We start from the raw sequence: 20,761 nt of genomic DNA, 5'->3' as shown, positions 1-20,761 counted from the left end.
TCACACCCACACAGATTATTATATAATGTGGTATTTAGTCACATCTACAAACACATCTCCTTTACAAATGAGGTTGACTGGACAAAAAGCGATGAAATGATTAAACTTCTCTTTCTTTGGGAATTTTTTCTTTGGGATAACGTTAATGCACAGTGCTAAATGCAAAGCAAGTCACATTGCACACTGCCTGAGATATACACCTATTCCTGATGTTGTTGGGGTGACGTCCTGGAGTCTCCCTCAGGGGGTCCCAGATCGTCCCTGAAGCCCATCTTGGTACCTCAGCGCACATGCACAAGCGGGATGGGCGGGCGCAAGTCAGCGTGCAGCAGCCCAGCCTTGTGCAGCTTGTGCGCATGTTTGGATGGTGTATCGCCGCGGTGCAGGTCATCATTATTACATGGTTCATGTCCAACTGGAAGAAGCCAGGATTTGAAAAAAAATAACATCGTTTAGATCGGAGATATCGACAAATCAGGTGCCATCATGAGCAAAGTGCAGGGTGGGATGAAATGCGTGAAATATCTGCTTTTCGTTTTCAACTTCATCTTCTGGGTAAGTCCGCTTCACAAACGGTGTGCATGGAAACAACGCTATTGCTATTTTTGAAACCACCATAATGCTTTGAACGGCCGGGTCATCTTTATTTTTATTTTTTTATGTTAGAGAAGCCGATGCATGTTTGATATATTTATTATAAATGGTTATCGAGCTTTGTTTGCATGTGGGAAAGCTGTTAGTACTCCGCCTTATTGTAGTGTTTACATGTTCAACACACTGCAGGATTACAGTCTGTCTGTTGATATTGTTAGATGTGGTTTTAATTAACCTGGTTTCGTTATACACCGGAGGAGAACCGGGGAGTTCATCTTGCAGATTGCCTCTATCCACCTGCTCGGCGCAAACTACTCACTCTTTAACTGTGTGCCTAAATTCTCACATCCGTCCTGCATTATCAATCATCATCTTTTCATTTAAGTCCATCAGACAGCGCTAATGCCTCATTGCATGACAGGAGTCAACTTCAGAGAGGTGATGTTGACTCCTGCCTAGCTTTAACATGAGCTCACTTCAGAGTCTGTCAACCCTGGATCGGACTGCTGCACGTTCAAAACCATCAACCTGTCCCTCTATTTCAGATATTTTAGGTCCAGATATTTTAGCCATTAATAACTGCTCTCTGTATAGGCTGCTGGTATTTTCCCAATTTTAATCATTCTGTTTACTCCTTTTTAAAGAAACCCTCTCTTGAAGTTTAAGTTGTTTTAGACCTCCAAGCTGCCATTTGTATTGAAGATTTTAGAAAAACTGTCTTCACTCAACTGATTTAAAAAAATAATTAATGAATAACAATACAACAATAAAAAAAAAATAATCTGGTTCCCGCTCCCTAAACAGCACCGCAAGGTCACCAACGACCTACTGTTTGACACTGGCCTATACTCTATTTTAAATCTCCTTGACCGTAGCTCAGCCTTTGACACAGTGGACCATAAAGTCTACAGCCTGTCTGTTGAACAGGTCCTTCTCTGTAGTGCTTGGAGATGCCTCCTCCTCTCGTGCTCCAATATTTTGTGGAGTTCCCCAAGGATCTATTCTGGGTCCCCTTTTGTTACATGCCAAGTCATGGTTAGAGGTGACATTGATTTTCATTGCTACGACACCCAATTGTATGTCAAGATAAAGACTGGTGCTACACATCCTGCATTAATTCCTGCTTCGCTAAAATAAAGAATGAGTTGTCCAAAAATGTCCTACAATTGAATGACTTAAAATCAGATGTAATTATAAATATCGTCAAAACCTATACATTATAATTATTCAAAACAGTCAAAGCATATTTCTTCCCATGTTCCAACTTTTTCCTTTGGTTGGGGACCCCCTACAATCTACTCAAGGACCCCTGTTTGTCCCTGGACCCCAGTTTGAAAACCACTGTACTAAGAGAAGTGACCATATTACACCAATCCTCGCTGCACTTCACTGGTTACCTGTGATTTTAGAATTGATTTCAAGGATTTACTGCTTGTTTTTAGCCCTGAACAGTCAGACTCCTTCCTATATCTGTGATTTGCTAACACCCTATGAGCCTATCCTCTGGCGGGGGCCCTAATGGTCCCAAAATCTGGATTTATCACCTCAGCTGTGTAACTCACTGCCTGGAGAGGCAGGCAAACTCAGTACCTCCCTTAAATCTCTTCCTAAGACTCACTTTTATCGTGTGACTTTTTCTTAACTGATGGTATTTGTTTAAACTATTTAAATTATTGTATCTTGTTTATGTCTTAAGTTCTGGATCTTATTTGCTTTAATTAAATGTCTCATTGTAAAGCGCTTTTTTACTTTGTTTTTGAACGGTGGAATATAAATAAACAGACAGCTCTTAAAGTATCATCTACGAAATGTTTTTACTAATTCATGAGTAAATCAAATGTGAGCCTGTAAGTCACTAACTCTTTTAACACTCATATGATTTATGTTGTAAGTAATGTACTGTGGTCGTCCTGCAGCGTGTTGCTACTTTTCCAACACAGCCACTGTTCAGAACCTCGTTAATGTTTTGCCATTGTGCTGTGACTTTCCTTTTGCAGGTCTGGGAGCGTGTGGGTGTTTTACACACAGGGTTAATCTGTTTAGGGGACATCATGAAGGGTTTTGTTTTGGTCTGTTATGCTAAATTAGATCTGCTCAGATAAGGTTACCTGTGGCTCCGGCTACTGTGGATTCACTGTGCAGTGACTTATCATCTGACATTATGTCAGGTCTCCTTATTATCCATACAGATGATTGGAATACACACCAAGGCTTCCAAAAGTTTTGGCCTGTGTAACCCCACCTAAAACAAAGCTACTGCGTGTCTACTTGTGATCCGCCCCGCACAGGCTGTAGATGTATGCAACCTGTTCAACTAAAGCGTGAGAACATGATTCATCCCAGGCCCAAAGAAGTTAAATAAAGAAAAAGTCTGACAAAGTGAGAGATTTCTGTTGCAGAAATATATTTTACTGCTTTGCTGTTCATCTTATGACCCTGCAGATTTGTTCTGCAACCAATTGGGTTTCCACTAGAGAACAACATCAGCGCCAAATAATGTGTTCATGCTCCCACTTCAGATTGCAAGATCTGCATGTCGTCTGTCTGTAATAAAATGTTTGAAAATAGTGACAGTTGCACATCACAGCTTCCTAAAGCCATAGGTGGTGTCTTCAAATTACAGGTTCTGTCTGAAAAATAGTTAAAAACTCGAAGAGATTCAATTTATTAGCACTGAAGACAAATAAAAGCAGCACATCCTCACAAATGACAAGCTGGAACTAGGTTATATTTGGCATTTTCTCTTTAAAAATTACATTAATTGATTACCACAATAGTTACAGATTCATTTTATTGATTAATTGACTATTGAAGACTTTTGCTGTTTTCATAACTGGAAGTTCACATTTTACTGCTAATTGATAGACTATATAGGGTTTTAAAGGGCCGCATTGACTCATCTGTGCTCTGTAAGGCGATCACTTGTGTCACCAAAACCGACAGCGGCCTCTTTGTTTAGGAGTTTCAGGACTGAGAGCAGAGCTGTTGTGGTTGGAGCCAAAAGGGGCGTACAGTACGCTGTCATTTTGGGGTGCAGAGCCAAACCAAGCAACCAATGCCAGTGTGAGTTACATCACCAAGGCACTGTGAGGCTGGCACAGCCTGTGGCTGAAATGCACGACGGGAGATGGACCATTAGTGCTGTGATGCTGCCGTTTGAATATGATATTTTGATGGTCCATATGGTAACATGAGCTGCTGTTACAAAGAGTCTCCAATCAGTTACCAAATTAGTTCACTGGCAGCAGATATGTTCTGCCAAGAAAGGACATCAACAACTAAACAGACTGCTTTGATTACTGTGTTCCTCTCAGAATTTGAGTTCACTGTTAGAGGTTTAAACATTGAGGTGATTTGTTCACCTGCAAGTTCATGATCGGATATTATATAAGATAAAGATAGAGAAATATGGGTTGTAATTCTGTTTTCAACCTGTTAATTATTTGTTCACATTTGGATTTATTGTGTAAAACGTTGTAAAACTGAACTTTATTATACGTAACACTTGTGAGTTTATTGTGAGAATTATACTTTAGCGATATACACCTATACACATTTAGTATTAAAACCTTTCATTTGTCTTTTCAAGAAATAAAACACTGGTCTTTAAAACCAGATAATATCAGTTACTTGTATGTAGAAGGTCAGAAGGATTAACTTTCTCAGGGTGACACCTGGTTTCAATCGATTAGTCTATTTTTGGTCAAGCTTGCCCAGGGAGCAATGATGTCCTCTTAATGCTGTGACAAACTTGTCAGGCAAATTACACCTGATGCTCTGTTAGTTTCATCTTAGGCTAAACTTCAATATATGATCATTAAAAACACGATTACTGCAGAGAATCTTGTTTTATAGAGTAACAAAGTTACTTAAAAATGTTCTTTTGGCTACATGTGCATCCTGTGAGTCTAAAACTGTTGGATTCTTTAGTCACTCAAGAGGTAATGCATTAACATTTCTGGCAGAAGTTTGTTTAGAATAACCCTAAGAAAGATTGGGCAGAGAGCATCGAGAGCCACTTTACTGACAAGACAAAGACAAGAGTGCCACCTGCAGAATCTTAATCAACACCAGAGCCAAAGGGAAAAAAAACACATGATGGGCCTCAAAGTTTAACTGTGAAGTTATTTCTGGGCAAACTCACTGAAACATTGAGCGTTTATCACCAAAGACATCACTTAAATCCTAAAAACAGGGACCACATTGCAAGACGGTTACAAAAAATTGTGCAAAAGTGTTTAATTATGACATGAATATTATGTAATTTATCATCCCTCAGCTGTCGGGCCTGTTGGTGCTGGCCGTGGGACTTTGGCTCAGGTTTGACCCAGAAACAGTGGAGCTACTGACAGGCGATGGCGCCCCTGACACCTTCTTCATTGGTACGTCCAATCTCCACTCACACCTCCCTTTACTTATACAGATCATAAAAATATTGTGCACGATTACAAAATGAAATGTTTCTTGTTATTTAATTTTATTGTGACAAACTGTTTGATTTTCTTTGTGTTTTAGTGCCAGTTCTGTGTATATCCACCACTCAACAATACAACAGTGCAGATGTGGGCTGCAGCTATTTTTCATACAAGTAATGATATGAGGAAAGATCATTTGCATGTGGATTTTATCGGCCACAGAGCAGGTCACATTTGATTTCTATTTAACAATGTAAATGTTAATGTAAATTAAATTCCTCTCAATGCCAGAAGGTAGAGAACAACATTTTGACATCTTGATGTTAAAAGTTTCAAATGTTAGTCCGAGAAAGATGCTCATAAAAATAGATTTTGGTCCCAGAATCAGATTTTTCTGTAGATTAAGACACATTTATGGGATTAAAATAAATAAAAAAAAAACAACAACAATTATTTGTGTCCTCAGAGTACACAGCGCAGTATCAGATTTAATGCCCAGTGACATTAGGTTTTATGGTGCTCTGTAGCAATCATTTAACAAACCCTTGTGAACTTCCCAGGGGATTCCCCACCAGCAGTTGAACTTTCAGGGGCCGCAGGTGTTACTGAGCAGTAATGAACGCTCAACTGGCACATTTTACTCTCAGTGCATTGTGATGTTTCATCACTTCCTGTGCACGACGCACCACAGAAACTCACTTTTCTGAGTGTCTTTAATCATCATTTATATCCTCACTTACTCTACAAGTGACTTACAGTGCTACATAACGAGTGAATGTGAAAGAGAAGCTTCGAATGATTATTAAAATGCACCATTATTGGTAGTGCTCTAGTTTATGGGTTATAGAGAGAATTGCTCATGGTTGCAAATATTGATTTTGATTTTCCTTTCCAATGCAATAATATAAATTGATCAAACAAAGATGCACAAACAGTGACTAATGTACCACAGCCTCTAAGTGATTAATGGACAGCTCTGTCTCTTTGCTGAAATATCTTATAAGTTCATTGCACTTTGTACGCAGGGGCCTTTTGATTGATAATGAATGAAGATTCAACACAACAGTAGGTATTAAAACGTACATTAGAGCTTAGCAAACAGCTTCAGTGTTGTAGTAGTGTTGCAAGTACATACAATAGGCCCCCTCGTCTCTCTCTCTCTCTCGTCTCTCTCTCTCTCTCTCTCTTCTCGTCTCTTCTCTCTCTCTCTCTTCTCTGTGTCTCTCTCTCTCTCTCCTTTGCTCTGCCGGCTAGGAGCAGATGATTAGAATGAAGCCTATTCTTGTGACTCCCGTTTAGACCATGACCTAAAATGGTGACTTCACTTCATCAGCTCTCTGCTGCACTTTCGTGAACTGGCGCCTCCCTCAGGACACGAGTAGCAGGTTGGGTGGGGCAGGTAACAGGAGTCTATCCTGAAGACTCCTTTAGTGGCAGTCGTAATACTGTACTGTGCAGTACGTGCTTGTAAAAATAAACAAAAGAAGAAGCAATGTTTTATACAGTAACTTGTGCAAATGTGAGTACAAAGGCAAAGTCTGGACATTAACGCTGTGTCATACACAGCATACAAGATATTATTCAAGATGTTATCGAGAATAAAATATATTTGTGTTCTCACAGTTGTCTGTTTATGCAAACTACTGCAGGTGAGATCATTTTTCTTCAGTTTGGTTTAATTTGACATGCAAAAAACTAATCAGAGATCACAGAGCTCGTCCCTTTCAATAGTTTTATATCAACTTAAAGCATTGTATCTTTTTATAGATTAAACTAGCCAACAGTATATAAAGTTCAGTACTTCCTGGGCAAGTATTGATCTGTACCAGAGCAGCACTTGTTGTTAGGCAACAACAGGCTTGCAGAGTGCAAAGTCATCAATTTATCTAAATATCTGAGGATCGATCACCTTACAGAGAAGCCTTAGCAACAAAATAAATATAATCACCAAGCTTCTTGAGCAGACTGGTGGAGTGTTGCTTCCTACGTTCACCTCTAGCAAAGGGACTAAACAGAGTGTGATATCATAACAAGGCAAAGTGTCAGCATTCCCTATGGGTGAATCACTTTCCATTCTGTCACCTTTGTTGCTCTGTGCGCCAGCATGTAAACATCCATTATGTGCATATGCAAGATACAGACAGAGAGAAACTTAAGAGACTTAGATATGTTTACACTCGCTAATATGTGCTGCTACGAGCTACCTGCTACCAGCATTAATAAGGAGGAAGTATTGTTGGCAGCTGTCTGCTGGATATCACCAGTTTCACAGAGAGGAAGTGCTACAGTAAAACAGTGCATATAAAGTCAGTGATGGAAAACATTACCAGCCAAGAGCAGTTCTGTGTCGACACTTTGTATATACAGTAGAAGCTGTCTTGGCCCATTACATTTTCCATCGCTAACTTGCTTTGAAGCAGAGTATCCGCTGCTTCCAGCAGTCTATTCGCCTCGTCTTTACCTCCCCTTTTGTTCAACAGCAGCAGCAAAACAACAGCTTGCCATCCCCCCATGTGGATTAATTAAATTGCTGCAATCGTTGCTGTCTGTGTCAGTGATGAGACCCTTAGTATGGACCTCCGGGACTGGTCCGGTGTATGGTTACAGTGTGAAGGGCTCAGTAGTGAGGGCTGGGAGCAGGGGAGTAAACTGAGGAGGTGACGACATCCAGGCTCATAGGGAGCTGGGATGGTCGGGGATGTAAGTCTAATTCTGCAGCAATCAAACCCTTGAAAATTTGATTTGCCTTTTTACCGGACAGATGGCGTCTGTTTTACTGCTTTACCCTGCAGGACAGTGAATGCACAAAGTCTGAGTAATTGGAAATAACGCTAATGTATCAAAAGAGTAAGCCGGAAGCCTTGTTTCACAGCAGACTCTACAGCTCCGTCGGCTTTAATTTAAATTTCAGACATGTATAGATGGGTAGGGTTTCCAGCTATTTGCAGCTTGCCTGCAGCAGGACAGCATCTCATTTTGTTTCGACACACTGACAGATGGCCGCTGAAGTTATTTATTTTCAGCAGTTTCTGGACGGTTTCAACAAGCACTGGTCCATCGCCAATATTTTCCTGCACATTTCTAACTTCATGTACGTTATTTAGACATGATGTCCACCACACCAGGACAAAGTTTATACACCAGTTCTAATCTGACAAACTAAGTGTACTCATTTGATCACCCATTATATACAAAGTGGCGGCAAACTGACAAAGAAGTACTATTTTAAGCAGTAAGCCAAAAGAGAAAAAGCGGCAGGAGTTTGTGTCAAAGATTCTCTTTGTGTTTAATCTCAGAGCTTTAAAATTCACAAGCGGCTGAATTGAAGGAGTAGGCTGATAATCAGAGTGAATTGTGGGAGGTGATTTAGAGGTTTTAGGCTACTCACAGAGATTCCACCTACACTTTTTAGCTGGTAGTCAAACCCAACAACAGTCCTTTTTATAAATTCTGCTTCAACAGAGACATGAGAGCAGTTGGATCATGCTGCCATCCGCAGATGAAGCTGTGAAGTGCAGTCCTGTGACTAACACATGATTCTTGGCCTCTATGTCTTTCTAGGCTATAAATGACTATATCACGAACATTACGCGTTTGGTGGCTTGCTAATTTCTTTGATATTAATCTGTCTGTCTTTTCTCTCCCCAGCTGTGTACATCCTTCTTGGTGCAGGAGCGTTGATGATGATCGTTGGGTTCTTTGGTTGTTTTGGGGCGGTTCGCGAGTCGCAGTGTCTTCTTGCATCGGTGGGTTAAAGTGCTGCTTTTTGTGGCGTTATTAATGCACTGCAATGTTATCTTTTGATGGTCCTTTACTGGTATTTCAAAGATGTACTGTTTTATACTAAATGTGACACAGTCTGAATTTCTGATGGTAACAGGTCTGAAATCATTTCCTAGTAAGTTCCCTGGAAAGATCAATGAGCACTTTGGTACTAATTATGAGGGAAATATAGTTTGATTGGTATACTCTAAATTAAATAATTCCAATTAACTGTTAAGGTAACTGAGAGCCCTTTAGTCTTTTATTGCACAGTGGGGGAAATCAATGTGGAGTATGTCTGCAGAATGTAAAACTGCACACAAACAAAATACAAACAAACAAACAAACAAACAAATATTCGGAATAAAGTTTCTAATAATAAATTTATAATGGATGAATATTTGACTTCAGTTTAAAAGGAGTTTTTTTTTCTTTCAAGGACATTTATATTTTCCCCACTGTATAAGTGAAGAAGTACCAAACTGTATACTTCTTCTCAGAAAATTATTAGGAAATTGACAAAACAATCTGGTTTCCTAGGTTAAGAATAAACTTTCAATCAAAGTGTTAGGAAATGATTAGGAAATGACTGAGTGTTACCGTCTTGGTCAATCACTGTCACCAGTTTTTTTAATATGAAAGCTCACACTAGAATGCAATAATAATAATAATAATAATAAGCCACTTCTCTGTTCTGCAGTTCTTTGCCTGCCTTCTGATAATCTTTGGAGCAGAGATTGCCGCTGGTGTGTTTGGATTCATAAACAAGGAACAGGTACAACATTTAAGTGATAAATGATTTAATGAAATTGTAATATATCTTCTAAATATACATTTACTGTTTTTTGTTTTATCTTTGATCAATTATAGATCGTTGAGGAAGTCCAAAAGTTTTACAGTAGCTCCATCTCTGACCTCTCCAATTCCAACGCCACTGCGATTGCACTCATTTACCACAAAACTGTGAGTAAAGCTTTGCTTGTGTTCAGTCGTCTCCTTTATGTTGTTGTCACAGTCGACCCCACCAGCATCGCCATTATATTCTTTCTACTTTTTAAATTTACAGCTGAACTGCTGCGGAGGCTCCACATCAGAAGCGTCTAACACACTTTGTGCAGACGTTCCAGAAGACACCCAGGTGAACCCTTGTGCCTGCTGTAACACTCTGTACCCACATGGTGGCAGTATAGCGCTGTTTTAAGATCATAAGATCTGCTGCAATTTGGTGCTGGATCAGTCATGTGTCACTAATCCTTTTTTATGTAAATTAATTTGCAGCAGCACAGTATCAGTAATTAACAATATGAATGCTTTATTGTTGTTTTTAGGACTGTCTCACTGCAATAACCAACTTCTTAAATGAAAAGCTTCATATTATTGGATACATTGGGATTGGTGTCGCAGGAGTAATGGTGAGAATTCACAAAATGTAAACTTCATAAACCCAAAAACAGTGATTATTCTGTTTGGTGCTACTTTACACGAAACTCCACAGATGTTTTAACGTGTCCCAAAATGTGTCTGATTTCAGATCATAGGAATGATCTTCAGTATGGTTCTGTGTTGTGCCATCAGGAACAACAGAGAGGTTATATAGATGGTGAGTTGACCACCCCCCACTCACCCCTTCCTCCTCCCTCCTCCCTCCTCCCTCACCCCCACCAGCCAGGGCAAAACACGTCCTCTGACCCCCTTCATAATCACCCGCATAAGAAGGGAAACACCAAAGTTACATTCCGGTGTCATTTCTCGTAGTCCAGGGTGATCTGGTGTGGAGGTTCACTGAATAGCACAAACAGAGAGAGTACACTACGTCCCAGTTGTCCACAAGCCAATTTCAACACGATACGCTGGATCGTCGTCTTCACACCTTCTCCTCAACTCCACCAGCACTGAACATTTATTTCCTCCGTTCTTTTCCATAACACATGCTCCGCTTTTGGCACAACTCTGTGACATTCCTCGGTTTTAACATGTTTTTGTTTCATTGCTGGCGCTCCAGAGGTGCTGCACTGTAGCTGCAACATGAAGCCTTCTTTGACACGGGAATGTTGTTGAGTATTGCTGTAAATATGGACCCCTGTCTTATGCATCTGCTGTTAACATTATTTATCGTGCCCCTTCTAGCCCTTTTTGTGTAATTTATAGGCCTTATGCCAATCATACTTTGTGTGCTTGAATGTTTTGAGGACTAGTCTACCTTTGCAAAGTAAATTTCCAGGATGTGCCTATATTTAGTCACACAGACAAGCCTCCAGCTGCTGTGCTACTTATCCATTCCTTGTGATTTGAATATGTACATAATGACTGTGCTAGCTCCCAGCCAACACTCTCAAGTATTTCTACTGTAAAGCACAATAGAGGAAGTGTAGACGTGATATCAACCCAAAGGGTTACCAAAGGTCTGATGATAAACTGCCACTCTGTGAATCTCCAAATTCATTTAAAAGGTCATGAGTAACAATACGTCTTGGGCTCTTCTAGAGCGTGTGTGAACTGTAACAGTGAGCTAGTTTTTGCATTTTGTGTGAATTATTTTGGATGTAAATTTTGTTGGTGTGCCAATAAGATGTGAATTATAGAATAATATAGTTTCTGTCATACTGTTAACCATAATAAAAAAAAACAATACTGGGTGCTTTTATTGATGTGTGAAGTCTTTTTCTTTCCCGCCTTCGAAGCGTGTGAATCAGAAGAGTCAGAGGCAGAGCAGTCTGTTGAATGAAAATTTTGTGGTCGGTGAGGTTCCTGAACACGTCAGAGCTTGGTGTAGACTCACTGGTATGAAATGGCAGCCGTCTAGAATAGCAGTGCAATCCTACACCAGAGAGAGGTAATGCAGTGAATGCATACAGACAAGAAGTCAGGATTCTTCAAACAATATTACACCTACTTACTACTTACTTACTTATTGCTCAGACACAATTAGAAACAGCTGAGGAAGGATGTGGTTGAAAGATTTGTGTTGAACCTGTAAACTTAAATATTACATTGACTTCAGTATCAGTATGAATGTTACTGTAATTGCTGTAATTTCCATTCGTATAAGGCAAAATGTTGATGTTTGACTATTGAAGTTTGAACAACACAGCATTACTTAATAACCTGACAGAATGTAATACATTTCCACTTCATCATGTAATTACGTCTGCACTTTGTAACAATCTGCTGGATTTTGTAATAAACAGCATGAACGGAAGATGTAATACATTTCGCTACGTTTGTTATACATTACATATTGTGGTGGTGTAGTAGTGAAAATGTAATAAAAATTGTAAATGGATGGATGTCTTCATCTGTACATGTCATATTTTTAACAGTTAACCTAAATTAAACTTCCCAAATGTTAAATTAAAAACTTCAAGTTGACTCTGACCTTCGTCTAAACTGTCGCATAATAGCAGCAACAAGATCAGCTTGTTATCACCTTGCAAGTACAGCCAAGCTCAGGGACTTTATGTCAAATGTCGACCTGTAAAAACTCATTCACGCTTTCATTTCCAGCAAGAACGACTACTGCAATGGTCCATCAAAAAACCACAATACTTTATTACAACATTTGAGGGAAATGTATTACACATTGGGTTCCGGCTGGGTTTTTATTACAAAATGCGACAGACTGTTACAAAATGCAGACGTTATTACATAATGAAAATGTACTACATTTTGTCGAGTTGTTACATAATGTGTTGTTACAGAACTTTTCACTACACTACGCTCTGCCTTTGTTATTGGGGCTCCACTGTCACTAGATGCAGGTTAAGACCGGTTAAGACGTGTTACTGAAGCACAGTACAATTTTGAGATATTTCCATTTTCCAACTACGATTAACTACTTCAGTACATTTCAGATGAAAACACTGTACTTTTTATTCCACTTTGGTAACGTTGACTAGTAACTTTGCTGATTCACATTCAAAATATAAAAAAATTAATTGATTTATGATGCATTACAGCTATAAAGTAATTACAAGATTAGCGTGAAGAGATAATTCCAGCTATGGTAGAATATATGTAATATATAGTATGTTAATAATGCCTGCCTTTTGTAATGATTTAACATGTTTATGCAGCATTAGTTATTTTGTCGATCCCCTTTACGGAAACTGGAAATACTGGTATGCCTATATTTGCACGACCCTTGTTAAACCATTCACTCAATTAAACCTCAAACACACGCTCATGTTGCAAATTTTAATGTGTATATACAAAAAGCAATCAAAACAAAAATGGTAACATCTTCTTTTATTTGCTCAGTCACAGTAATAATGCTTATTTTGGCCAAGACCCTTGTTTATTCAGAGAGAAGTGCTAATCTGCTCTCGTAAGGCATAAACCAAAAATATCATTTTGAGTGTAATCGTAGGTATGCATATATAAATGTAGAAATTGAAGTTATGTGGACAAACACATACATATAATGTGCATGAATGCATCTCAAGTTTTTGCAGATATTAAGATACGACTGCAGTTTACAGACTACAACTGTAGGGTTAATATCAAATATATAAACAGGACACTGTTAATGGTTTGGCATGTATATGGTCCCATGTCAATAGCAGGGTTCATGATCATTCAAATGAAACATGTACACTCACATTGTTTTAATGTATGTAAAAAAAACAAAATGAAAAAAAAAAGATCCCTTTGCAATAACTTGTGTAAATTGGGCCCCATTGTAACCTCATCTGAAGCCTTCGTTCCACGTTGAAGCTTTGTAACATGAGACAGCAACAGAAAAACATAAGTACTGCAAGCTGCTGCAATTCAGCAATATAAAATAAAACTAGCATGCACATACAAAATATATAATATGAAATGTGATTGCATGGGAGAACACACACAAATAGGTCTATCTCTTCGATGGAGTAAGCTCCCCTCCCTCACAGAGGGAAACAGAACGGGACCGTCTTTGGGACAAAGAAAGAATAACACTGCAACTCTGAGTCCCCCGGTCCAATAAGGCTAACAGCTTCAAGTGCAAATGTTGGCCATAGCCTACTGAATAAGTCTCCAAAGTGTTCAAGTGCAACACAGCTGTCAGACCATACAGAAGATGAAATCCTAGGTCTCAACACACCCTGAAGTCTTTCTGACTCGAGTCAGACAAGACTTGTAAACCGATGGAATATAGCTGCCAGTCGTTCCACCATCGATGCTCAGAAGGTCCTTTGCATCAGTCGATATGCTCATGCCGTCAGGAGGCTTAGAGGAGAGCTGTCCAGGATGTATTCGCCAATGCCAACAAAGTACATAACCTGTGCAATGCCGAACAGAGGAGCGATGACCAGAGCTCGACAGCCAGCACCCTTCAGGAAGGCGGAGGGCCCCTCCTTCCTCATTATTTTACTGTGGAGAGCAAGAGGGATGGGTTTAATTATACAAACTACTAAAAAAACATGAAAGGTACAACATGCAACAATGAATAACTCAATTTTCTTACCTCACACAATCTACAACTCCATTGTAAGATTCCTCATTGGATCCTTTGGTCAGTGACTGCAGTCTAGTCTTCACCACTAGGAAAAAAAAATAAAAACAAATGAATATATTAGGTAATGTTCCAGTCACATAAAAACAGTTTACTAATAAACATGACCTGCTGATATGGCTCCTGAAACTCACCATCACAGGGGTTAACAGCCACAGCAGCCGTAGATCCTGCCACACAGCCTGAGAGGAAAGCCCAATAGAAGGGTGACGACTCCTCGGGACTGGGTTTGCCCAGGCGGTTCAGGTTGGCGAACAATGGGAAGTAGACCATAGAAAAGGGAACGTCCCTGAAAGAAAGGGAACAAAAATGTTGATTCAGACTGAAAACCTGACACAAACCCAACTGGTCCAACAAGTTATGGTATCTCTTGTATGCGTAGAATAAGCGTTTTTACCTCATCAGTGTTGCCCCCAGGCCTTTGTACAGCCCCTGGATGCCCTGCGTATGGAGGAGTTCTTTTGCGATCTGTGTGGCAGATACAGCTCGCGGTGCGGAGACCACCGTGCCAGAGTTGTAGGAGCGGCTGAGCACGGTGTTGGTGGCCACAAGCTTTGTGGGAGACATCATGATTGGTTTTTTCTGCTGGGCAGCTTTGGACAAAAGACAAAACCAACATTAACAAACACAAACAACGGGGTGGCACTGGGGCTAAGATCTGAGTTAAATGCACACACAGATGATATGAAACATCAAATCTGTGTTCTCCTCACCGAGTCTGCCTGCATCCTGTAGCTGTATCTTGAGCATTTCCATCGGCGTGGTGACAATGACCTGGCACATGCCTGCACCGCAACCCGCCAGCATCTCCTTGAACACCGTCAGCCCCTTTCTGTTGAGATAGGAGAGATATTAAGCAACACAAAAACACAATCGATGGGATGCTGCATTTTCCCCAGAGGAAGATGTGCTTGCTTACCCATCCTTGGCGAGGTGTTGCCTGAAGAAGTCATTAGCAGCCAGCTTGATTGCCTTCTCGGGGGTAACCAGGGTCAAATTTACAGCAGCGCCTGAGGAAAAATAAACACAGTTAGCACTGAAGTCACAATCAAGTCTTCATTCAGCACATGTACAAAGACATTCCCCGCCACTATCATTACAACATTAGAATCTAATCAGTCCATTGTATAGCTAATCTACACAGACAAGACAAATGCTCAATTACAAAAAGCTTCAGTCATGATGATGGAGGGGGATTACATCAAGAGAAATAACATTAAAAACATAGAAGGAAAATTAGAAACAAGCCGAACACAAGACAAGAGATGAGATGAGGAGGGTAATGAATATCCAGAGGAAGATGCAAACACCAAGACTATGAAGTACAGTGAGTCAGTTTACAATAAGAGAGCCCACGTTGTGTGGAGAAAACGTTAAGAAAGGAAAATCTGTGTCTATGGAAGAGCTCCGAGTCAGTAAGTAGGTTAATGACAACGACAGACAAAAGAATAAAGAGGTGTTAGTGAAAGGACAGACCGAATCCTTAACTATGTAGTGTGTGCGAAGACTTTGGGCAACCTTAAAAACTCATCTGTGAAGACTGTAGACCGTCTACAGTAAAACGTTAGTGCGCCACAGATTCATTTTCAAGATCAAACCAAAGTCTGCAGAGACACAACTCATAGTCTAGAAAATGAGGATCTATGACGAGTTGACAGGACAGTGAAGAGACAGCCAAATAGTTATTAACAAGTAGTCAAATTACAGAACAAATAGATGGCAAAACAAAAACTTGTGCCTATAGTTTTAAATAGAGCAATATTGTAAGAACCATTTAATGATTTGCCTCCAGCGTGGCTGCGCCTTATCGGCTAGCCTTCAATATCCCAGGGGGACCCAAGTCTGTAATATGAAAAACACAGATGCAAACAAAAAGCATTCCTCACACAAGCAGAGACCCAGACTAAAAGGTCTCAATTTTCCATTTTCCAATGTCCACAAGATTTTACTTTTCTACATTTAAAAAATTCTAAAATTAACTGATAATTAAACAGGACATGTGTTTTACTACTTACTGCATGAAATGCTATTTAAAAAAAAAACACCAGAGCTTAAAGCTGTAAAACCACTTTGCATGATAACAGCTTTGGCCACTTCGTCATATCTATAATCTTTACGTAGAATCAAAATACACTGTATCTGAACCCTCAGCAGTATGCACCCAGTTGTAATCATGTAATCAATGTTCAACTTAAGAGCTTACCCCCTCCTACATTTAATCCTCTCTATGTGTTCTAGCCTACTGCTTCTTAATATTCAGGTGTGTGTAAATCTTACCTCTGTACATTCCAAAGTAACCCTCTGATCGAACTGTCTTGACAAGGCAGTCCATCCTACAGAACAACAAAGAAAGGAAAATGTCACGGCGTGAAACGTGTGAGGTAGCATTTAAATATTGTATATTAAAAGAGTAAAAAAAACAAATAAAAAAAAATCTCAATTTATGTATCACAGTGACGGTTTAACAAGAGCCAGGGTAAGAGAACGGTGACGGATGCTAAGATAAATGGAGCGGGGCATTTGGACCACCTCACTGGAGAGGAATGATAGTCATCATGGTCCATCACGTCAGGAATGTCCCTACTTCTGTCCTGCATGTGTCGTTGTGAGATTAGCCAGAATAGCACTGGATTATACATGGACGTAGTGGGTATTATGCCAAGAGATCTGGCGGACAGCGCGTCACCAAGGATGTCGTGTAAGACAACAGCAACTACAAATACTTACATGCTCTTGTAGACCTGCTGACCTGGTCTCTGATTCTGCAGCCTGGTCTTTGCCAAGTCAATGGGGAAGACACAGGTGACTCCAACAATGCCAGCAATACCGCCATTAATGAGCTTGGCTGGGAGGCTGGAAAGAGATGAGGGGAAAAAAAAGAACGGCAAAACTTTAATGTGGAAATGAATTTAAAGTTTTAAAGTGTAAAACTGTAATTAATACATGAATAAATGAAGGTAAGCTTATAATAAGGGGCTGAAATGCTTCTGAATTTGTTTTTCTCTGTTTAATTATAAATTCAATATCTTTGAGTTGTAGACTGTCAGTTGAAGACTATGGGAAACCATGAAGGATATTCTTCCTTCTATGGATGAAATGATTATTTGATTAATTGAAAGAATAATCCAATTAAACAATAATAATAAAAAAAAATATCAATCAACGCTAGTAGCTTACTGATTATGATATATATAATAATATATGTAGTAGTCATATATATATTTTTTTTTTTTTTTTTTAAATTAAGCCAACCAGGACTGCAAATAACTAATTAAATTAATTACTAATTAATCGAAATGCAGGACCCATTATATCCATGTCTTTATATGCCCAGCTTAGTCTAAAAAAAAAATAAAAACATTTGGAATATTTTCTGGAAAAACGACTTGATCAATGGTCAAAATAGTTCTACAAGTCTGTCAATGAACGAATCAACTGAGCTCCAATAGTGAAAACTCCTAACACGCATGTAATTAAATGTCGTAAAGGCAGAATGAATGGAGACTTACCTAATCTGCTGCTGAGACATGCTGAATGTGAACTTGTGAAGTGAAGACGGGAAGTGGAAATATAGATCCAAGCGTTCTTCAGTCAAATCAATAAGAGTCCTAGACAGAGGTAAACAGAAGGTGGTCACTCACTAATACACGAGTACTCGGAGTACATGTACACAGAGCTTATCCCACGCACAGCACCGGTTTATCTTGGCAGCGCAGAGTCACGGGACCGTGATGAAGCAGATCCGCTACTTGCAATAGGAGTAGTAGTGCGAGCTGTGGGCGTGGTCTAACTCGCATACCGGAACACCATATATGGACATTGCCGCCTTTCATACATTCGTGATAACGTTTTTTGCTGAAGAGTCAAGAGGCTGAATTTCCGAGTAACGCGAAGGCGAGTGGCAGTGAACTTGGATTAACTTCGACGGGGACTGAGTTTTATTTGATAACGTCGATGTAAATACGTGCAAAAAAAAAAAAAATTACCCTTTAAACGCATTTCAGATGAAAAAGTTCCGCACGGAGGTTTCAAGTATCTTTCATTGCAGAAAAACCAACAAAAATAGTTTAAAAATAAAAACAATTAAAGCTGTTATTCACAGTCAAGTAAGAAGCAGTGAGCTAACTACTCTCAGTTTCATACGGTGAGCAAGGCGGCCTTAGCTGAGAAACCCATTCAGAACAATACCGTCAGTAAAAGCGAACAAGATGGCCATGGCGAGCAACTTAACGGCTTTAAAACGCATACTGAATTACTTAAACATACATTAAAACATTCCACTCACCGAAAGATTGTCTTGAAGTTATTCTTTAAGATTGTTTCGAGCCGTAAAAGTCTGCTTCTGTCTGTTTCTCCGCTCCCTTTCGCTAATATAGCTCTGAGTAGACAGACTGGAAATTTCCATTGACTTTTTAAGCGGGGGGGCGGGGCGGGCTCAGACGGCCGTTGAACTACAACCAATCACCGATTAGCTTAGTGTCATACTCACAGTGGATTGGCTGAATTTGACCGCCCCTTTTGTTATTGGCGGATAGACCGATCAATCAAACTATCCCACCAATCACATGCTTGCAAAACTGGTTATGGGGTGTAAGAAGAAAGAAACCATTGTTTGACGGACATTCTTTCAATTGCTATGGCTACAAAGTTAGTGTGGCTACAAATGCCAATGGTTATAGGCATTTGTAACATAATGTAGGTGAAAGGGGGTCAGGGCACTGTTTCCCAAAAGGATCCTTTGGTTAAGATGATCTTGGTCCCATTGTAAGTCTGTGGGCTAAGATCATAATGACATTAAGAGTGATCTTAATGCCATTACCTTGTTGGCTACACTGGTGGGATGACATCATTATGATCTAGTCTATTCTGGTGCATAAAGGTTGGTTCTAGTGGTGTAAAGTTACAAAATACATTACTGAATACACTAATGTCGTAAAGTGTATTGAAGTCCAAGTTTAACTTCTACTCCTCTAGACTTAAGACTGAAATAATATGGACAATACTCCACTACATTTGTCTGACAGCCATAGATGTTTAAAGTACTACAGATTTAGATTTTACATGCAAAAAAATAATCAGTTTATAAAATGTGGTACATTGTCAACCAACAGTTTGCCACATTCGCACATTCACAGTCATAATTAGCTCCCTCTCGACTTGTTACAACATGTAAATGCTGCTTACAGCAGTAATGAATGAATGAGTAATGAATATAATAAATTATATAAACAATATATAGCATTTTGCTGATAATACTTCCAAACTTTCACTAAAGTAAGGTTTTAAATGCAGGGATTTTTCTTTGTAAAGGAGTTTCTTAACATTGTGTTTTGCATACTTGTTCCACTAGTTAGTTCCTGCTATCCCTCAGTAGAATGAGTTTCACCCCATTGTTGAGGTGTCCTCAAGCAAGGCACCGATTCCACTGAATACACAGGTGTGCTTGTGTGCCTCTGGGTGTATAAGAAGCAGGTTTTGCTTGAAAGTGACACCAGTTTCAATTCACCGTGGATACATGCATGGTTAATAAAGTATTGTGCTGCTCTAACTCTTGTTTGTGTTGCATCAGGAACAAAAGGTAGTGTATTGAATTACTCAAAGGCATATTCCTGGAGTTAGACAGACCTTCTGGTAAATTCTACTGAATAGGTTTCAAATGCAGAGGCTTACAGTACCAAGAATTAGCTGCATGTTATGGAAAATTACAGGGTGGATGCCAAAGACAAGAGGCCTCTTGTCATTGGCATTGAAAGTGGGTAATCTGAGACGATGGTGTTACATTCTTAGTCATTGGGAACCTATATCTCACTGCTCAGGCATGACTGATGCTGAAAAGTTGTGTAGTAGTGGGTGGTACGCATGATTAGCAAGTCATGTATGCAGCTTTGCATAGGCAGCATAACTATTCTGCTCTATTTATATTTACCTGGGTTGTTTTAATCAGTATGTGTTTTTTTTTATCTTTTTAAATGTCTTGTTTTCTTATTTGAAGAATCAGGAATCAGATAATCAGGGTTCACGTTAACATTCATTACAAAGTATTGTGGACGCCAAAGAAGAAGCAATGACTGGTTTATTATAAATAGTTTTGGACGAGTTTGTACATGTTCAAGATCTTAATATCAGCTACATGATTCAAAACTATGTTCTGTTCATTTGAAAAGCTAGATTAAGTATCAACAACATTGATTCTTAAGATAATTTACAGTATTTATTATTAAAGCAATGCTGAATTTGGAACTACTGTTACAATGAATGTTACAAATATCCTCTGTACCTCTCCATCTTCTCCTTGTGCGCGTGCAGGAAAGCTGCATGCTGCCTGTTACTTACTCCAGCCTTTGAGTTTGCTTTTTTAACTTTCTTAACTTTTATTCTCTCTAACGAGGTTGTTTTAGAGAGTTTTCGTGCTTTTTTCGTGTTGTTTTTATTAATCACCCAGATGCACCACAGAGCGCCACAGGAAATCATTCCTGCCTGTGGTCATTAAACTCTATAA

General features: G+C 39.4%; 2 protein-coding genes across 3 annotated transcripts; one reads left to right on the top strand and one right to left on the bottom strand.

Moving 5' to 3' along the window:
• Window positions 1-318: 318 nt before the first annotated feature.
• Window positions 319-11,415, top strand: tspan2a (tetraspanin 2a). 2 transcript variants are annotated; one of them, XM_035661109.1, is made up of 9 exons: window positions 320-555; window positions 4,874-4,976; window positions 8,658-8,755; window positions 9,472-9,546; window positions 9,642-9,734; window positions 9,838-9,909; window positions 10,100-10,183; window positions 10,303-10,371; window positions 10,527-11,415. In XM_035661109.1, the coding sequence occupies exons 1-8, from the start codon at window positions 487-489 to the stop codon at window positions 10,366-10,368; spliced, it is 660 nt and encodes a 219-aa protein (XP_035517002.1). In that variant the 5' UTR covers window positions 320-486; the 3' UTR covers window positions 10,369-10,371; window positions 10,527-11,415. The 2 variants fall into 2 exon arrangements, with proteins under 2 accessions (XP_035517000.1, XP_035517002.1); XM_035661107.1 differs by having other exon boundaries at window positions 319-555; window positions 10,303-11,415.
• Window positions 11,416-12,951: 1,536 nt separating this feature from the next.
• slc25a55a (solute carrier family 25 member 55a) lies at window positions 12,952-18,665 on the bottom strand. The gene is made up of 10 exons (XM_035661808.1): window positions 18,548-18,665; window positions 17,772-17,870; window positions 16,990-17,115; window positions 16,540-16,595; window positions 15,182-15,272; window positions 14,976-15,094; window positions 14,660-14,855; window positions 14,397-14,551; window positions 14,215-14,290; window positions 12,952-14,120 (listed from the first exon to the last, which is right to left on the bottom strand). The coding sequence occupies exons 2-10, from the start codon at window positions 17,789-17,791 to the stop codon at window positions 13,961-13,963; spliced, it is 999 nt and encodes a 332-aa protein (XP_035517701.1). The 5' UTR covers window positions 17,792-17,870; window positions 18,548-18,665; the 3' UTR covers window positions 12,952-13,960.
• Window positions 18,666-20,761: the final 2,096 nt, after the last annotated feature.

Source organism: Morone saxatilis, unplaced genomic scaffold, assembly GCF_004916995.1.
Source record: "Morone saxatilis isolate NCDOM2014 unplaced genomic scaffold, NCSU_SB_2.0 Contig18, whole genome shotgun sequence".
Lineage (NCBI taxonomy): Eukaryota > Metazoa > Chordata > Actinopteri > Moronidae > Morone > Morone saxatilis.
The sequence above is the reverse complement of the archived record's forward strand: the minus strand, read 5'-3'. Positions and strand labels throughout refer to the sequence as shown.

What these genes read in the sequence shown, in the direction of transcription:
- tspan2a (XM_035661107.1), top strand. Translation starts at nt 487, where the DNA reads ATGAGCAAAGTGCAGGGTGGGATGAAATGCGTGAAATATCTGCTTTTC. An exon ending in CACTCATTTACCACAAAACT is followed by an intron (nt 9,735 to 9,837) that starts GTGAGTAAAGCT and finishes TTAAATTTACAG; the next exon opens with CTGAACTGCTGCGGAGGCTC. An exon ending in TTGGTGTCGCAGGAGTAATG is followed by an intron (nt 10,184 to 10,302) that starts GTGAGAATTCAC and finishes GTCTGATTTCAG; the next exon opens with ATCATAGGAATGATCTTCAG.
- slc25a55a (XM_035661808.1), bottom strand. Translation starts at nt 17,791, where the DNA reads ATGTCTCAGCAGCAGATTAG. An exon ending in CTGGGGGCAACACTGATGAG is followed by an intron (nt 14,552 to 14,659) that starts GTAAAAACGCTT and finishes CCTTTCTTTCAG; the next exon opens with GGACGTTCCCTTTTCTATGG. An exon ending in GGCTGTTAACCCCTGTGATG is followed by an intron (nt 14,291 to 14,396) that starts GTGAGTTTCAGG and finishes TTTTTTTCCTAG; the next exon opens with TGGTGAAGACTAGACTGCAG.